The sequence below is a fragment of the Annulohypoxylon truncatum genome, assembly GCF_022578515.1.
Source record: "Annulohypoxylon truncatum strain CBS 140777 unplaced genomic scaffold F4807scaffold_30, whole genome shotgun sequence".
NCBI lineage: Eukaryota > Fungi > Ascomycota > Sordariomycetes > Xylariales > Hypoxylaceae > Annulohypoxylon > Annulohypoxylon truncatum.
The window spans coordinates 34,345-51,720 of NW_025953816.1; the positions used below are offsets into that span (position 1 = coordinate 34,345).

Below are 17,376 nucleotides of genomic sequence, written 5' to 3' on the forward strand. Positions count from 1 at the left end.
TTACAAGTAGACAAGATTCTAAATTTTTCGCGCCGAGGTCGGTCCTCTCCGACCGTCAGGCCTAATATTCGGCGGCGCGGGACGCGACTATATACAGGAGCACCCTTAGAATATTTCCGGCATCTCATCTCGCCTCCGCCTAAGTGAGGGTCGGGACCTCCCACGGAGCCCAGTCGGTGACGGTCACGCTGGCGCTGCTCTTCTCGACCTCTGGGGGCGCCTCGGCGCCGGCGAGGAGGAAATGGTTGATGTAGGCGGTGAGCTCGGGCTGCTGCGAGGAGGGGAACATGCAGTGGCTGTGGCCTCCGACGAGGGAGAAACCCATGTTAGTCGGTACGCCGAGACCCTTGTAGACGAGGCGGCCGGCTTTCATGCAGCCCGTCGTGCTGACGGGGCCCAGCCAGTCGATGTCGTTCTCAAACGCTAGCAGGCCGCGGGGTGCGACGAGGGCGGCCAACATGTGGTGGTCCTCGGGCATGGTGTTTGTCTTGGACGTGTAGGCGTCGAGGTTCTTGCTGAACCACACATTCTCTCCGACGATCTCGCCCGCGGTCTGGATGTTCTTGCCCTTGTTGTGCTCGTCGTCCGAGATACGCCAGCAGGCGGCGCCGCCAGAACCGGACTCCTGGGGGAGGGTGAGGGCAATGCGGTTGGCGAGGGCGCCGACGACGAAGGCACCCTTGCCGTTTCGGGAGCAGCCCGTGGTTCCGAGTCTCGCGGGGTCGATGCCGGACGCTTCCGCGCCGACCTGCTCGAGGCCATCAATGACGCGGTCGACACCCCAGGCCCACGCGGTCAGGGCACCGGCGGAGTGGGTGTTGCCGAAGAGGGTGTAGAAAGCCCCCTGACCTCGGGAGCTTCCGGACGCCTGCGAGGCGAACTGGTCGTTGTTAAAGCCGACCGTTCCCACGGTGGCCGGGATGGGGAGCGAGGAGCCTCCGATGGTGATGATGGCGGGCCCCGGGCTAGTGCTAGGCTTACGGATGGAGGCGTTGATCGTGACGGACTTAGAGCCCACGGTAACCTTGACCGACAGAGTGGTACCCGACAGAGTGGCATCGACGCTGTCTGGGGGCGGTGGGTAGTCGCCTAACTCGTACTGCTGGAGGAGCTTGCTGATCTCCTGCTGGCGGCAGTCCCAGTCGGCCTTGGTTGCGACTTTCTTCCCGTCCTCGAAGGTGAACGGGTCCGGGAGCTTGGCGAAGTCTACGGCCGGGTAGGTGTCTTGGAGCGTGCAGTCGGTGGTGTTCTGGCGCTGGCGAAGATCCGCATACGGTAGGGCGTAGGCCGCAGAGCCCAGCACGAGGGCGGAGGTCAGATGGCGCATCATTTTCGGGCGCGGTGAGATCAGCGACGGAAGGGGAAGGTGTTTTTGGGAAGTGGTACGGTTCGTCGGTTGGCAGAGGGGGCTTGAGGCGTGGGAGCAGCTCTTATACGTCTCCTGAATAGGGCGAGGCGGTTGTGTACAGGCTACGCTCGTCCTCCCCTGCAACCTCATCAATTTCCGGCTGATCTCGCTCGCTTGGACTAGGGTCGTTCGACCTCCCCTTATTTCTAGATTGATAGGGGAGTCCGCTATCGAATCCAGCTTCAGACAGCTCCGGCCGAATCTCGACGTCGAGGTCACACCCCACCCTAAGTTGCATAATTAAAGACCTTGCGAGCGCCTGATCCAGCCGGTTCGACAGCGGTGGCGCGCTTAAGCTTCCCTGTCGCGCATGGCAGGACTCGACCCCTTGCGCCGAGATTTACTTGGCACTTTGGGGATTATGGTGGAAGATTTTCTGGGCATTGGACCTTCGCGACTCCAAGTGTGGGGATATTGGCTAATACGGCTAATGTCGTCGACATTGGTGTGAAAGCTATTTACGGCAACATTAATTTGACCACCATCAATGTGCCAAAAGGAAAACCCCTGTCACGTATAAAGGAGGGTTTTTGCATCTTCATATATCTGCGGACGGGAGTATGGTGATAAGTACCTATTGTTGGCCAATATTTCCACCGAGGTTATTAGCTAATGATTGAGGATCTTAGGGCAGAACCACGCGAATGCTCGGCCGACGGTCAAGCCCAAGGAGACTAGCGAGGTATGTCTTGTTTTCAAACAACGTACGTCTTTTAGGTGTACACACCTACCCCTAGGCCCCTAGGTATAGTACGTAACTATATACTTGATAGCGACCTAATCCTCTCAAATTTATTTTCGTACATACCTAGGAATACGTCGCTTCTCGCCTCCCATCATTTTGGGAGTTTGACGGTTTAGTTCCTCGCATAGCCGGCGATGGTACGGGCTAAAGCGTAGAACGAACCGGGTCGTCAGTTTCTTCGCGCGTGGCTAATCATCGCATTCCTATTCTTAGACGTCGCAGAACCGAAGGTCCGAACTTGATAGCCCTGCAAATAGCCGGACGGTCAGGGTAGCATCGAGCCTTCACGTAGACGCTCCGAATTACCGCACGTGGTTAAAGCGCCTTGCAACCTCGTCCTCGAAGCATGTTAGGTTCGTCTGGAGATCTGGCCCTGCCTCCAAGAGAGCTCAAATACCTCAAGCAATTGCGGCGAACTTCCCCAGGTTCTTGGCGGCCGGTAGTTGCTACGGTAGGACTACTCGAATTTCCAAATTCGCGACGAGGCCTGGGTGACGCCGTACCGGACAACAATTTCGTCGAGGTAGCTTTATCGTCGCCGATACATATCTCAAGATGGCGATGACCTTTCTCGTAGCAGCCCTAACGCTGCTAGCAGGCCCGGCGGCCGGCCACGGCGGTCTCGCGAACTACACCGTCGGTGATACTTGGTATAGGGGGTAAGTGCTGAGGTGATCGGGTACTTGACGAATCATGGTGCTCAGTTCCTGGATATGAGGGCATTACAGATGTGTCGCTAAGACGAAACGTGCAGGTATAGTCCAGACGAACCCTTGGCGGAACAAGAAGGCCAGCCTTGGATGGTCCAGAGAGTGTGGGCGAGCATCGACCCGATCTTCTTCGTGAACGATACCGGTCTTGCGTGCAACACCCCTGGCACGGCGCCGCCGTCTTATATCCCCATCGCGGCCGGAGACGACATAACCGCCGTATACTGGTACTGGCTGCATCCTTACGGCCCGATGTCGGTATGGCTCGCTGACTGCGGCGCCTCCTGCGAGGACGTGAACGTGAACGACTTAAACTTCTTCAAGATATGGGAGGCGGGATTGCTCGAGGGTAATGTCATAGAAGGCATCTGGTATCAGAAGAAGTTCCAGAACTGGGACGGCTCCCCTGACCTGTGGCCCGTCACGATTCCAGCTACTATCAAACCGGGGCTATACGTAATTAGGCACGAGATCCTGAGCATTCACATCGAGAATAGGCCGCAGTTCTATCCCGAGTGCGCTCATCTGAACATCACCGGCACCGGGACGGCGTTGCCGTCGCCAGAGTACTTCGCCAAGTTTCCCGGGTCTTACAAGGAGGATGGTGAGCAGCCGCATACTCCAATATCCGATTGATCTGGTGCGAGGCGCTAATAAATCTAGACCCATCGATTCGAATCGATATCTACTCGGATGCGGTGAAGACGGCGACGGTAAGATTCCCAAGTTCGGTTTTACAGTCCTGTCCTAACATGTCGCAGAATTACACCATCCCGGGTCCGCCGGTATGGGATGGGTGAGTCTATCAACATGCCTACGCATCAATAGTCTGTGTGCTAATGCCGCGTAGGCTGGTAAACAAATATTGTCAGGAGTGTTAGTGAACTTATCCGGCGCCTTCGTGTACTGTTTGGATAGGCAACTAGCCTACGGACACTCTGGATAATTTCAATGAAATACGGTCACCTACGTACTCATGTTTGCCAAGATAGTGCTCGAAAAATATTAAGCACCGCGCCGTCATGTTAGTGCCTTCACGGGGTTATTGCGCAAGAGTGGTAGCAGGACCTAAGCTAGTATTATTATGACCACCCACATTTCAGGCTGTACCGTCACCCCTATGCTCTTTTCGTCGAGAGGGCATGCCGAACGGACTGGTAAGAGGACTCATGAGACCCGTAGAGGGGCCTCGGTCGTCGGTTCTGTATGTATCCCGGAGGCCGATCCACCGAGGCGTTGTAACAGAATCGTGGGCATCGGACGCGTCCATCTTACGGAGGGGAAGGTCGTTTGAAACGCTCTGCTGCGCCTTCATTCCCGTGTTGCCGGTGTTACGCCGCTTCCCGGGACTCTCGCCACCTCCTATCCAAGCGCCGTCGCTCACAAGCTCCGTGAATTTTCCTTTCCTTTTGAACAGTTCGTCGTAAGAACCAGTTTCTACCACGCTTCCCTGGTCAATGACGACAACGCGGTCGGCCGTGCGCATCATTTCCTTGCTATGCGTAATTACGATAACGCACAGATCTTGATTTCTCGCGCGGTGGGTAGCAAAAATATCGAAGCTGCCCCTGTCGTCGTCGACGTGAGTTCTGGCCGATCGCATCAGAGCCTCTATTGTGCGCCTCACTGCCTCGGCGCTCTCCGAATCCAGCGCGCTCGTAGGTTCATCCAGCAGCAGGATCTTCGGCCTCCGAGCTAAGGCCCTAGCGATGCAGACCCTCTGCGCTTGTCCGCCGCTGAGTGCTTGTCCGCCGTCGCCGACTACCGTGTCGAAGCCGGCCGCCAAGCTACGGACGAAATCGTAGATTCCCGCCTCCCTAGCTGCCCTTTGGAGATTTTTTAGGCTACGAAGCGGCGACTCTTCCGGTAACCCGTAGAAGATATTTGCCGCAAGACTGGCGGGGAACAGAAACGGCGTCTGCGGAACGTAGCCGATGTGGCTTCGTAGGCTGGATACGTTGATCTTAGAGGCATCGGTAAAGCCGAAGCTCAGCTGTCCCTGCTCGTCGGAGATCCGTCTTCCACCTGAGGTGTCCGGCACGTACAGACCAAGGATTAAAGACGCTATAGTGCTCTTGCCGCATCCCGAAGGACCGACGATAGCGGTCGACGTCCCGGTGTCGAAGCTTAGGGAGACGTTCCGGAGGACGGCGCGGTTCATCGACGGATAAGTAAAGGACAAGCCGTCCATCAGGATAGGGAAAGGGCGTATAAGCTTAGACATGCCTGTCGACTCGTGAGACATTTCCGCAGGCAGGTTCGCGTAGTAAAGGAGCTGGGCGGCGGTGGCTTGCGAAGCGGTGATGCTGGGTACAGAGTTCAGGATGTTGGAGGCGGTCGTGAGGCCGAGTACGAGCAGGTTTACGACTTGCAATATGTCGTGCACTGTGATGGCGCTGTTGACGGTTAGGAGTACGGTTGCGTACCAGAAGATCAAGGCCATCATAAACCAGAATATGGACTGCCAGGAAGCGTAAAGCGTAGACGTCCAGGTGGCCTTCCTGACGCCGAGGTCAAACGCCGCATTTATAGATGCGTCGTGCTTCGCGGAGAAGAAGCTTTCCAGAGTCAGGGCTCGGACGACACGTACGTTAAGGAAGGTCTCTGCCGATACCGCGATCACTTTTTCTAAGGCCCTGTTGCACCGGGTTTCCCACTTCGTTGACACGAAGGCGTAACCTTTCGTGGCCGCTACGAGAAGCGGGGCGCTGCCGAGGCTCACTAGAGTCAGCCGCCACGATATGACTGCGGCCCAGACGATAGTGGTAGATATCATGATGACGACGACCAGCAGCTGAGGCGCGAATCGCCCGAGGAGGTTTCTCATCTCTTCCGCGTTTCGGTCCATGCATTCGCTAATGCGGATGGTCGAGTGCGCCGGCTTCTCAAACCACGCCTTCGGCTGCCTCAGGACCCTACTAAACGCCCGCATCCGCAAGGCGTTCACCCAGGCCTGGGCCGCCCACTGCATCAAATACTGGCTGGCGAGGGTCGACAGAGCCCCGGCGACGGCGATCAGGAGCAGGTACAGGGCCCACCTCTGGCCGGAGGCCATCTTGTCCCCGCTGGAATATAGCACCGCCAGGAGGTTCGCGAACACGACGGAGAAGGCCGGGACCGAGCCCGCGACGGCGATGCACGCGACGAATCCGATAACGAGAAAGGCCCTCTCCTTCGTCGTCAGGCACGGCCAGACCGTCTTATATATCGCCAGCAGCGGTAAGGCTTTCGCCTGCTCCTCTTCTCGCTTCGCCTCGTCGATATCCTTATGGTCGATGCGCGACTTGGAAGTACCCGCGGATGTGTCGCTTGCCTGTAAGCCCGATCGTCGATCCTCAAAGACGCGGCCGCGACGGCTATCTCGCACCGTATCCCCCAGCTCTCGGAGGTGTAAGAGCATGCTCCGGGACGCCGACTCGCCCGCCCGAGGCACGTCGGGGTCGGCATCTTCGTTCCAGGTACTCTGGTTTAAAAATTGCCGAGCCTGCACAGCGGGGGCACCGACGCCTAGCGCGGTGCTCTGCGCCAGGTAGCGATGGTCGTCCTGCGTCTCGAATGGCCAGAAGTAATTGGATGAAGCACGACCTCCTTCCGAAGCGCTCTTCTGGTAAGAGAGATCGGCTGGGGGACTCGTTGCTCTTTCTGGCACTTGTCCGTTATACGCTCCGTTGTCTTCGGTTGCCGAAGCTGCCAGAGTAGCGAAGATGCCGTCGCCTTGCTCCTGCAGAGCTTTGCGGAAGCCCTTCTGTATGACGCGCGCGTCATCCATGACATATACGAAGTCGTAGTCCTTAATCTGCGCGACTTCGTGGGTGACTATGATGGTCGTCTTGCCCCGTCGCCACTGTCTTACGGCATCCATGACGAGGCTTCGGCTGACCGGGTCGAGTCCGCTGGTAACTTCGTCAAGGATGAGCACCGGGGGGTCACGTATCTTCGCCCGCGCGAGAGCTAGCCGCTGCTTCTGTCCGCCGCTCAGGTCGTGGCCGCCGGCGCCCACGTATGTATCTAGGCCGTTCGGGAGGGTGGCTATAGTCGATTGGAGCAGGGCCGTCTCGCAAGCGGCCTTGACCTCCGCTCTGGATACTCGCGTAGGGTCTCCGCGCCCCATAGCTACGTTTGCCGAGAAGGTATCGTTGAAGAGCACGCTCGCCTGTTGAATCAGAGTGACATTATTCCGCACCCATTCTGTGTCAAGGGTCTTGAGCCCGTAGCTGTCGATGAAGATGTCGCCGGCGAAGGGTTCGTAGAATTTCAGTAGCAGATTGCCCAGCGTGCTCTTCCCGGAGCCGCTTCGTCCGACGACGAAATACAGCCGGCCCGGCTCAAAGGTAAATGAGACTTTGTTTAATACGACCTTCGACAAATTTGACGGATATGCGAAGCTGACCTTGAGTGGATATGTTAGTTCAAGACGCGCCGAGATTGGAAAGTAAAATAAAAAAACAAAAGTAAAGAAAATGATGAAAGGGGAAACAGCAGGACTCACATCGCTAATTCTGATGTCGCCGAAACACTCTTTTGGGCTGTGGTTACCGATCATCCTGCGCATCTTTCGTCCGCTTTCCGCATCGTAGACTACGAAATATAGCGCTTGGCCGGCAGACATGCCCCTCGCCAGAGCCATGTACATGGGCACGAAAGCCTCAAAGGCCTGCATCGCGCCGAGAGCGGCGTAGAAGGTCGTCACGACATCCCCTGGGCTCAGCCCTTCGTTGACTAGGACGACGCCGTAGTAGAATCCGATCACGAACATCCCGTCTAACCAGAGCTTGACGTAGCCGGACTGGCACGCGGCCGCCCTGGCCTGGATCAGGTATTTATTCATGGAGCGCCGTATGGCCCGGAGATACTGCCACGTCTCGTGGTCGTTGGCGTTGAAAGCTTTCACGAGATCTATAGCGGCGATGGCGGATATCGCGTATTTCGACGCTCGGCTAAGCTCCTGCTTCTGCGCTTGCACAGCCGACTTGAGCGTGCGACTTAGCACCGCGAGCACTGCGACGGAGATCGGTACGGTTGCGAGGAGCACGAGCGTGAGCTTCCACGAACCGCGGAAAGCCACGACGAGGCTCGCGACGGAGGTCGCTATCTCCGCGGCCAAAGAACCGAGCGCTATCGACGACGCCATCTGGAGCTCCCGAGTCTGCCTGCTAGATCGTTAGCATCACTCCGGAACCGAAAGCTACTCGGATTAGGGGTTTGTACGTTTGCATTCTCACGAGTAGGCTGGCCACCCCGTCTTCCCGGCAATCGAACCATTCCATGTCCTTTCTCAGCATGGCGCCGAATATCCTTTGGCGGATGTTCTTCGCCTGCAGCTCGCTGAACAGAATCCACGAGAACATGAAGGCGAAGTTGACGATCCATCCGGCCCCGCCAACGACTGTCAGAACGACGCACCACGACGAGACCTGGGTGAGGGTGTCCGGCCCGCTCAGCTGTCCGGACCCGAATTCGGAGATGACCCCGAATATCTTTCCGATGAGGATGGCTTGAGACGTCCTTAAGGCGCCCGAAAATAAGGCCGATATCAGACCGGCAGTCAACGGCCCGCAGTGCCGCCATGTAGTAAATGTGAATAGGTGTTTGAGTGATGGAGAATGTTGTTCTCGCTGTTGCCACCGTTTCCTTGGAGAATCCATCTGCGTCGGTAGTCATGGACGAGGCGCGGATGCTTCGCCGATCTTAGTGTCGCAAAATTCGGTGATTTTAAGGTGTAAAGCCCGGAGGCGTAAAATTCGTAAAATTATTCAAGGTCACCCAATTATGCAATTGACCTTTCGATGCTCCAGCAGGGCGGTTGGCATGGCTAATACGATAGAACCAGAGTTTTGTTTACGCTTGTTACTCCGGAATTCTTAATAAGGACCGTCTAATTTTGGAATATTACTGTCGCGCGAACAATCCTACCTTCATTTTGTTATTTTGTCCACATACGTTTTTAGCTGATTCCCCGGCGGCAAATGCCTTTGTCTAACTGTGGCCTTTGTTGTCGAGAAGAGTAAAGGGGCGACAATGCGCAATGGAAGAGAATCGTTTAGCTCTAACTGGAAAAAATTGAATCGATTTTCTGTGTGCGATCAAGACAACCGTCGAATCTTCGAACGTGCACTTACGTCTAGGTCCCTACTAACAAATCCATTCGGTACTTCTGGACGTCAATCGTTCATTCATGCTTCTATCCATTAAAGACGTTTCTATGGTTTAGGCATTTGGGCCGAGCTGGTGCGATTCCGCATGCCCTTAATACTCGAGCTACGCGCCTAGCTTGCAAATCTGCAGAGCTGCGATCGCGCGAGTTAGTCTCTATGGCCAATTGCGCGTAGAAACCCTCGATCATCGACACGCGATCTCTCCTTGCGTAGATGCGGATTGCGCTGAAAGGGAACGAACTCGTAGGTGTTCCGTCATGTAGGTGTCCAGCCAAGACGAAGGCCTTACGACTTGCCGATACCTTTAGCCTTCTCATAGATCCAGTCGTTCAGGCCAGCTTTGTTTCTCGCTATCTCGATAGCGTAGAATTGCATCCTAGGAACTAAAATAGAAGACGTATTAGAGACACGAGACTCTTAGTTATTCGGGATTTGGGGGAATGGCGGAGATTTAGTACCGAATATGGTTGTGTCCTGTTCGTATTCGACGTTAGGGCTCGTCCGCAGCATGGTGCCGAAGTTGTAGTCGTCGACTCTCTTGTCGTAGGCCATCATGAACTTGCGCCACCGTTCCTTGCCCGACTTGCTCTTCATCTCGTCCTCGTTTATGGTTGCCGCGGGGTCGAACTCGGGGAACTCGGACTTGAGGTGCTCATAGATCTCGTCGTCCATCTTCGTCAGCCGCAACGACGATCCCTTAACCTTCTCTAGGATAGCCCAATACGTCTCCAGATGCTGTACCGCTGCGACGATTATTCCAAGTTAGGATGCTGTACAGCGGCTGGCCAGGTACCCTTGTGCGATACTAACCTTTAACAGCGAACTGCTTCTCGATCTGTTACGAGCCGGTTCGTGTCAGTTACGGAACAAGTTGAAGCCTGAGTCTATAGACTTAGAATCTTACATCTTCAAGATTGTCTGCGTTTTCCGCGTCGAAGTTCTTCGGAACTGGGCCAGATATCTTCGTAAATTCGTCCATCGTATGCGAGATAACAATAGATCTTGAAGCAATTATTTAATTAATATGAGTTTTGGTTAAAGGTCGGGAAAGGCTTTTGATCGATTTGAAGATGGATCTTGATAAGTGGGAATGGGAATATCGAAAATCGTCATCAGGAGGGGCCGAGATGAGAAAAGGTTCGGATGGCGGGGTGCTTGTACACCATATAGGTATACTCTCCTTAGAAGAATGATTCGTATTTATCTAATTAAATATCTATTTATCCCGAAATAGGCTCTCTTAGCTCAATGTAACTTAACTCCGAGATTTTCCCATGCCAAGACCACCTCCGACTAGATCATCTCGGCGATCACCTCAGCCTTAACGGCTACATCTCCCTCTCATATCTCAACCCTAATCGCCAACTACCTACATTGACATGTCAACTCGCTTTTTCGCCAATTCTCCTTCCCCTTAGCCAGAAGGACCATCCATAATTACTGCGCCGTTCATCTCTCGGAGACAGGCAACACCTAGTCTAATATAACTCATAAAAAACAAAATACCAACCACCGGAGCGGGTAAGGCTCATCTTTAAAATGCCAACCAGGCTCTGGCGTCTGACACCCCGTGATACCAAGCCTCCCGCAACCTCTCGCCTCTAAAAAGAAATATCCGTAGCGTCAGCGAATTCACCCAATTTGAGGCTTTTTGCTCATCTACTTGAGATTTCATTTGCGCTCAAGTGCCTACTCATAATTAGCAATCGAGCTCAAATATGCAGACGATTCTCGGAGAACTTACGATAGCAAACGAACTTCTTGCTCGGATATTCTCACCAAACAAAACCAGGACCACCGGGACGACCGTTAATACGGTGGCAATCCCTCCCAGCAACCCGCCCATCGCCCCTTCGCCTAGGTTCCGGATCAGCGGTCCCGTGACAAGGGGAAACACGCCGCCGAGCACGTTACGGCAGAACGATTGCGCCGCCAGCGCTGAGGACGCGTACGCCTGGTAGATGTCCGCGAGGTAATTAAAAGTAGCTAGGTAAATGTAGTATATCCCCATCGTGGCGAGGAATATCGCAAAGGTGGGAACCATCCAGTGGATCGACGGCCGAGCCCCGAGACCGAATAGGTAGAGGCCCACCGGGAGCAGTATCGAGGTGAAGCAGGTAAAATACAGCCGCGATTCCGGAGACTCAGCGGGGAACTTCCGCCGCGCGAAGGCCCAAAATCCGCTCACTTCGGCGTTACCCTCCGCGCTCTCCAAGCCGTCTTGCGAACTGTCCGTGTCGGAACCGCCCGATCCGGACTGCCACTTCGGGTGCTTGAGGATACTTTCTTGATATATGCCGACGATGGTCGAAATTATGGAGCCTACGATCATCGCCGTGAACACGTAGCCGGACTGCTCGTCGTCGAATCCGTATTGCCGCTGAAACACGAGCGGTATGGACCCAAACGTCAGATACAGGATAGCCCATGCGAAAGACACCCATAGCGAGAAGAAGAAGACGATCGGTTCGGTGAAGAGGAGCATGAACGGCCTAACTAGAGAGACGGTAACCATCGTAGCGATAGACGCCCGCTGCTCGTCCTCCTTCACGATCCATCTGATCCTCTGCAGGCGCGCGTCCTCTCTCGGCCTAGACCGACCTTCCAACCCGAGGGCCGGCCCATTTTTTTCCACATCCGGCATCCCTACGCCTGACACCGTCGCGGGCTTCGGTACGACGTCCGAATCTTTGTTTAATTCAGGAACCAAGACCCCAAAGACGCCCTTCTCTTCTAATTTCGCGTACCACGTGTTCAAGGCCTTCGCTTTCCTGGAAAGGAGTACCGAGCCCCGGCTCTCTTTGAAGAAGGATGCCACGGCGACCATCAAGACGAAGTCGATGATAGCTGCGGGACACGTAGGTCAGTAGAGGCTCGCCCAACACTCGGTTTGGACGTGGCGCGGCCGCGCTCGGCGGCTAGCTGAGGACCGGACTTACCCTGATGCCAAAATATCCACTTCCATTTATCCCCTTCTCCTCCCCACCTCTGGACCATGACGCCCGCTACGAGGGGCCCGAGACCGGTGCCGAACAGAACGGAGCCGCTGAATATCGCCATTGGCGTGTTCCGGTCTTCCTTCTCGTACATGTCGGCGATGACGCCACCCACCATGGTGCTGAACACGCTTCCGCCAACGCCCTTGAGAAACCGGGAGATCAGCATGCCTGCCAGGTTGGTGACCAACGCGCACGCCACTTGGAAAGCCACGAAAAGGATCCCGGCGGCGGCGAAGATAGGATAGCGCCCATTGATCTCCGAAAACGGGGCTAGGGCCATGGGAGCTATGGCGAAGCCCAAGCAGAAGGTCGTCACGCCGACCAGCGCGGCCTCGTGGGTCGTCCTTAGATCGGCGGCGATCAGATACGCGGGCTCGGAATATGTGCCGGCCGCGTACGCGGCGAAGGAGGTCGCGGTACAAGATATGGCCACCATGGCCCCTTTGCGCGCCTTAGACCAGGTCAGCGGATCCGCATAGCGCGATAAGTCTGGACAGGCCGGAAGGTTCTCGCGGTCCAATAGCGGATTTCCCAGGTCCGGACCGGCCACCGGGGTGTCGAACGTCAGGTACAGGTAGGTGATGGGGGTGCTGCTGTCAGGTGACGGCACGTCGTCGACGGTCTCTTCGTAGGCTATCGTTCTTTGTATTTTAGTACCCGATTCTTCTTGCAAAACATCAGGCGAAGACGGCCCGCACTTCTCAGATATCTCATCCTCGAGTGCTGGACGATCTTTCCGCTCGTCTTTGGCGGAGGCCGGCCAGCCGGTGTCATTTTTCGCCTCCATCACACCGTAAGTAGGTGTTTCGGCAGGAAGGCAGCTATGTATATAATCTAGGATGTTATGTACGTAGCTAAGAATCGTCTATAGGAACGTAGCTTTTCCTTATGTCCAGTCATACACGACGCTTGGAACCGACCACCAGCTTGGCGGGTCAGAATCGGCCAGTCAGTGGTATAAGACGAAGCTTCATCAGTTATACGCAGCTAAAGAACGGCACAAATCTGTCCAACGACAGAAGAGGCGAATCTAAGCGGTGTAGGTAGGAGGATGGTACATTACTAACGACCACGACCGCAGATTTGATGTCCGAGGATCTAGAGACATTTACCTAGGTATGTCAAGCACGTGTGTGATAGATAATCATTGCCTATTACATAGCGAAAGAGCCTCGAGTTGACGAGGTCCAACGTTGGATTGTTATTCCCAATGGCTCGAAGGATCCAGGCGCTCGGGAAGCGGGAAAGGTCTCAACTGAGAAGTGGATATTCCCGATTATTCCCGCTTATTCCCGCAACGGATTGGTGGATATAGCGTCGTATTCCTCCTCAACAACGCCTCCTAATGGTGGACGAATTTTTCTAGGTAACCAACAAACTGATATATCAAGTAGAACAATGAGTAAGTGTCTGCGAATGCCACTATCGCATACGGCATTATCTCCGACGTCGGGGCAGAGGAGGTTGCACGTATAATCCGGAAACGAGAGTCGCGATAGCATCGGTGACGGTCGAGAGAGTGCCGCATCTCCTTAACTGCCGTAAGTCTTCGGTCAGGGATTAGAAGGTAGAACAGTGCCGTTCGCTTGAGCCGGTGGACCAGGCCCAGAATAGAGCGTAAACGATACATGATTTTGCACCTATATTACCTGTGCCAGTTGTACTAACCATGCGCTAATCAATAAATAGTCCTTCAGCCGACCAGAACTAAGCTTTTATGGGCATTCTACACTCTAGCCCCTGGCTGAAGACTTACGCGAGTTAAAAATGTAATTCCCAACGTGTTTTACCTTGACATCACACCGGAATGTCACTCGTTTCTCAGCAGCTGATTGTGTCATCTAAACACAACCCACATTCCTTAAATACCGTCTCTATACAGCTTCGCTTGAAGCAGGGAACTTTATCCGTAGGTGACGACATTTTTAGATCGTCAATCCTCCTAGACATCGACCGAGACATCATTCCGGCAACTATAAGCCGATTGATCTCGTATAACTTCGTTTCTGTCAAGTATAGATAAACAATACGGCAAGTATAAAGCTCTTGGTGACACATTGATTATGATCAGCTAGGAATCCATGATAGCTGGGTTGGTACCTAGGTAGGTATAAATTAGATGCATAGCTAAGAGATCTACGGTCAAGTTTAAGCTGCCAGTGAATCTGTCAGTGACTTCTTGGTTTGGCTACAAGTAACTAGAGTTGGCCAGTTAAAGGAAGTGTACAATATGTATCAGATTGGTTGCTTCGCGAGTTAAACGCAAACTTCCATTCTTTAAGGGGCTTATACCCCTTAGTTATCCCTTTAACTAGCAGTTATTGCCAGTCAGGATTTGGAAGCAGGCTACAAGTCTACACAGCCTGGTATACTAAACGTATATAGAATAGGTACCTATCAAGAAAGCTAAAAGTAAAATTAGTACGTGATTTACGCCCATATTGCCTTGTGTCGATTTATAAGCCAGGTACCTACCTATGTTCCGATTTACGAGTTATGCTCCCGGTTGACAGGACTGGGCTGTTGTAAGTGTTTAGGAGTATTTTGTCTCTGATCCCTGGCTGACGATGACTGCCATATAAAGGGAGGAAAGGTGAGATGACATCAATAAGTGGACCTCGTGATATTTTAGATACGTGTCTTGCAATACAAATAGGAGTACGATCTAATACAATCTAGCCTCATGGATGTTAACTGTTGAGGCCGTCGACCTTACCGTGATATCAACAGTTCGAATACACCCATGGGCGTTGCTGGCCTTTAACAACACGCTTTAGAGAGGACCGGAACACTGGTGTCGATGGCGAGGCAAGTAGGTATATATCAAGTCATAATTAAAGATTACTGTAGAAGTTATATTCTATGATAATAAGATCCGTCGTACATCTTTGGGTAATGTGATGCTTACTAGTGTCGTACATTGATTTTGAATAAGCACCTGAGTTCCTAGGTACCCAGGTAATTACGTAAACGTTACGATTATTATAAGGCCTCATCGCGACCATGTCTCTGATAGGTACCTATTAATTCTCTGGCACGTTGTGGTGATCATTGATAATGTATACAGCAGCTAGGTCATTTGTACGTTTGTCTTATGTCCAAGATCCTTCTCCCTTCTACGTGTTTCAGCACGCGGCTACCATTTTATAGCTGAGTTAGATTGCCGAAGAAAGTCATGATGCAGTATACTCTTTTCTCCATCATGACTCAAACCGTTTGTTGTCACGGTGAGCCGACTTCTGTATATACCTACCTAGAGAAGTCGGCACGTTGCTCTCCATCAGCGCTCAGAATGTAATCGAAACAGAAGCCAACAAGCAACTGTGTATCTATGCTTAAGAAACATCTTGCGAGCTCCTTAGGGGCCTTCGCACACTTCGTTATCATGCCCTAGGACTGTTTCCGAGAATGAAAGCAACGGGAGGAAAAGCCATTGTCTATACTTAGTGTAAAACCGAAACCATCAATGAAAACAACAAAGCATGGCTTAGATCTTGTGCCAACATATGATCAAGCTTTCAAAGAACAAAGGAAGATTGATTGAATTCGGTCTAAGACGGCGTCTAGGTCTTAAGCTTGAGGAATGTGCGCCCGGCTCAGACGCTCATTTCTATTATCTAGTCAAAAGCTTAGCACATTCCTCATACTCACTGTCGTGATCGCTAGGAACAATTTTTTCAAACTACTATTATCGGATCTCGAGCCGCTTTTCTACCCCTTGCCCCATTTATCCACCGTTCGTTCACTCGAGGCTCCGCTACTTGAAACAATATGAGCACGTCGGTAGCGAAAAGGGTCAAGAAGACCGCCAACTCCCAGAACAAGCTTCCCTCGATATTGAAGCGACCCATCGCCTCGCAGGAGGACTACGAGATGCGCGTGGGTCCCGGCTGGACGCTGAGCGACGGGACCTACGAACACGTACCGCAGTCGAAGAGACGCAAGAGAGACGTTCCATATCCGGCTTACGTCGATCTAGCGCACGAGTCCATGTTCGGACTCTCCTCCCTCCAGCTTGGTTATAATGCTCCGATTACTCATTGCGCTATGGATATCGCGACCGAGCACGTTTGGAAATGTCTCCCGAAGGGGGTTCAGGAGCTGATCGAGGTCGCTCCTCCTAACGGCCCCGAGCTCTGGAGTAACAACGCAAGAGACGTCGATGAGATGTACCAGAGGATGCGCGAGGACTCCGCCTTAAAGAATCAGAGCACGTACAAATACTATTCTCTCCTTAAGAGGAAACCCTGGACGGTCTGGCCGATCTGGGTCGAGGACGACTACGGGTTTGACTGGGTGGTGATCGTCTGGTACTCCGAAGAGTCCCAGGCCTCTAGCGGCGTATATGACAGAGTTCGGACGTACGAGGTGTACGACCCGCGCCGCGACATGGGACATCCGGAGGGTGCTCAGGACGGCAAGAAACGCGATATCATTCAAGATCGTTCGGAACGAATCAGGGATCGATGGCTAGATTTTCTCTCTAAGGGAGGTTTCGACACGAGAAATGTACGCAGGTCTAGCGCAAGAATGTGTCCTATGGTATCCGACGACTACACTTCGGGCGAGCGCTGCTTCGCGGCAGTTAAAGATATTCTTGGCAGCATAAGAGATAATTATATCGACGGCGTAACCTTTAACCCTGATCGCGATAGCCTCCCGTCGCTCTCGCGATGGGTCAACCCGTACGGGTCTCGTATAGAGATGGCCGGCATCAACGCATGGGTATTGATGTCGACGTTCAGCTACAATGCCCGTATCGTGGTTGAATGTATCGAGCCCGAGATGAAGACGGATATCGTGGTCGACGGCCAGCGACGAACGATTAAGCCATTCGAGCTCGCCGGTCCTCGCTACCCGCCGCTCATAGCTGCCGCAGACTACTGCGTTGACCCACAGGTTGAGAGCCCAAGTAAGTGAGCCAGACACTAGGGAAAATCCTGATGACGGTACTTAGGCCCCCCTGGGTCCCAGGAAGTGAGACGCAATCTGTCGGACTCTCTAAAGGGATCAGTGATGACCAATTTGGAACTTCGGGGTGAGGGAGGCGAAGACTGTAAATAGACTTCTGTTAAATAACATCGTGGACAGTACGTTTATCACATCTGCTCAATTTCAAGGCCCGGTGAATGTCAGTGATGCCTCGACATAAATGAAGCGTTTTGTATGAGTATGTTTACTTGTTATTTCTGGAATTTGATGAATGTAAATGAAAGATGAAATCATTCACTCTCAATCCTCGATGTCGAGGGCTTGAAATGCGAGATTTGGTGTGGAAGTGACGGATACCTACTACTGTAGGTACATAGGTACTTCTGAAAGTGCGCTAAGATAAAGGTTAAACCCCCTGATAATACCC

At 53.3% G+C, this 17,376-nt stretch overlaps 6 protein-coding genes across 6 annotated transcripts; 2 read left to right on the plus strand and 4 right to left on the minus strand.

Annotated features, from left to right (window-relative positions):
* Positions 1 to 139: 139 nt before the first annotated feature.
* F4807DRAFT_463014 (carbohydrate esterase family 15 protein) lies at positions 140 to 1,330 on the minus strand (the record flags this gene model as incomplete). The annotated part of the gene is made up of 1 exon (XM_048001906.1): positions 140 to 1,330. The coding sequence occupies one exon, from the start codon at positions 1,328 to 1,330 to the stop codon at positions 140 to 142; it is 1,191 nt and encodes a 396-aa protein (XP_047851471.1).
* A 1,034-nt stretch (positions 1,331 to 2,364) lies between these two features.
* On the plus strand, positions 2,365 to 3,856 carry F4807DRAFT_436474 (glycoside hydrolase family 61 protein). Its single transcript, XM_047998963.1, has 4 exons — positions 2,365 to 2,812; positions 2,908 to 3,467; positions 3,527 to 3,576; positions 3,625 to 3,856. Exons 1-4 carry the CDS (start codon positions 2,709 to 2,711, stop codon positions 3,661 to 3,663), a joined length of 753 nt encoding a protein of 250 aa, XP_047851472.1. The 5' UTR covers positions 2,365 to 2,708; the 3' UTR covers positions 3,664 to 3,856.
* A 106-nt stretch (positions 3,857 to 3,962) lies between these two features.
* F4807DRAFT_463016 (P-loop containing nucleoside triphosphate hydrolase protein) lies at positions 3,963 to 8,508 on the minus strand (the record flags this gene model as incomplete). Its single annotated transcript, XM_048001907.1, has 3 exons — positions 3,963 to 7,253; positions 7,353 to 8,013; positions 8,072 to 8,508. The coding sequence occupies 3 exons, from the start codon at positions 8,506 to 8,508 to the stop codon at positions 3,963 to 3,965; spliced, it is 4,389 nt and encodes a 1,462-aa protein (XP_047851473.1).
* Positions 8,509 to 9,303: 795 nt separating this feature from the next.
* On the minus strand, positions 9,304 to 9,997 carry F4807DRAFT_463017 (DUF757-domain-containing protein; the record flags this gene model as incomplete). Its single annotated transcript, XM_048001908.1, has 4 exons — positions 9,304 to 9,401; positions 9,477 to 9,761; positions 9,829 to 9,853; positions 9,923 to 9,997. 4 exons carry the CDS (start codon positions 9,995 to 9,997, stop codon positions 9,304 to 9,306), a joined length of 483 nt encoding a protein of 160 aa, XP_047851474.1.
* Positions 9,998 to 10,470: 473 nt separating this feature from the next.
* Positions 10,471 to 13,081, minus strand: F4807DRAFT_209364 (MFS general substrate transporter). Its single transcript, XM_047993911.1, has 3 exons — positions 11,958 to 13,081; positions 10,763 to 11,865; positions 10,471 to 10,707 (listed from the first exon to the last, which is right to left on the minus strand). The coding sequence occupies exons 1-3, from the start codon at positions 12,802 to 12,804 to the stop codon at positions 10,690 to 10,692; spliced, it is 1,968 nt and encodes a 655-aa protein (XP_047851475.1). The 5' UTR covers positions 12,805 to 13,081; the 3' UTR covers positions 10,471 to 10,689.
* A 2,420-nt stretch (positions 13,082 to 15,501) lies between these two features.
* On the plus strand, positions 15,502 to 17,292 carry F4807DRAFT_436481 (uncharacterized protein). Its single transcript, XM_047998964.1, has one exon. The coding sequence runs from the start codon at positions 15,789 to 15,791 to the stop codon at positions 16,935 to 16,937; it is 1,149 nt and encodes a 382-aa protein (XP_047851476.1). The 5' UTR covers positions 15,502 to 15,788; the 3' UTR covers positions 16,938 to 17,292.
* The last annotated feature ends 84 nt before the right edge of the window (positions 17,293 to 17,376 follow it).

Coding starts and splice junctions, on each gene's coding strand:
- F4807DRAFT_436474 (XM_047998963.1), top strand. CDS start 2,709: ATGGCGATGACCTTTCTCGTAGCAGCCCTAACGCTGCTAGCAGGCCCG. Junction 2,813..2,907: donor GGTGATACTTGGTATAGGGG/GTAAGTGCTGAG, acceptor CGAAACGTGCAG/GTATAGTCCAGACGAACCCT. Junction 3,577..3,624: donor ATGCGGTGAAGACGGCGACG/GTAAGATTCCCA, acceptor AACATGTCGCAG/AATTACACCATCCCGGGTCC.
- F4807DRAFT_209364 (XM_047993911.1), bottom strand. CDS start 12,804: ATGGAGGCGAAAAATGACACCGGCTGGCCGGCCTCCGCCAAAGACGAG. Junction 11,866..11,957: donor GTGGATATTTTGGCATCAGG/GTAAGTCCGGTC, acceptor CGTGTCCCGCAG/CTATCATCGACTTCGTCTTG.
- F4807DRAFT_436481 (XM_047998964.1), top strand. CDS start 15,789: ATGAGCACGTCGGTAGCGAAAAGGGTCAAGAAGACCGCCAACTCCCAG.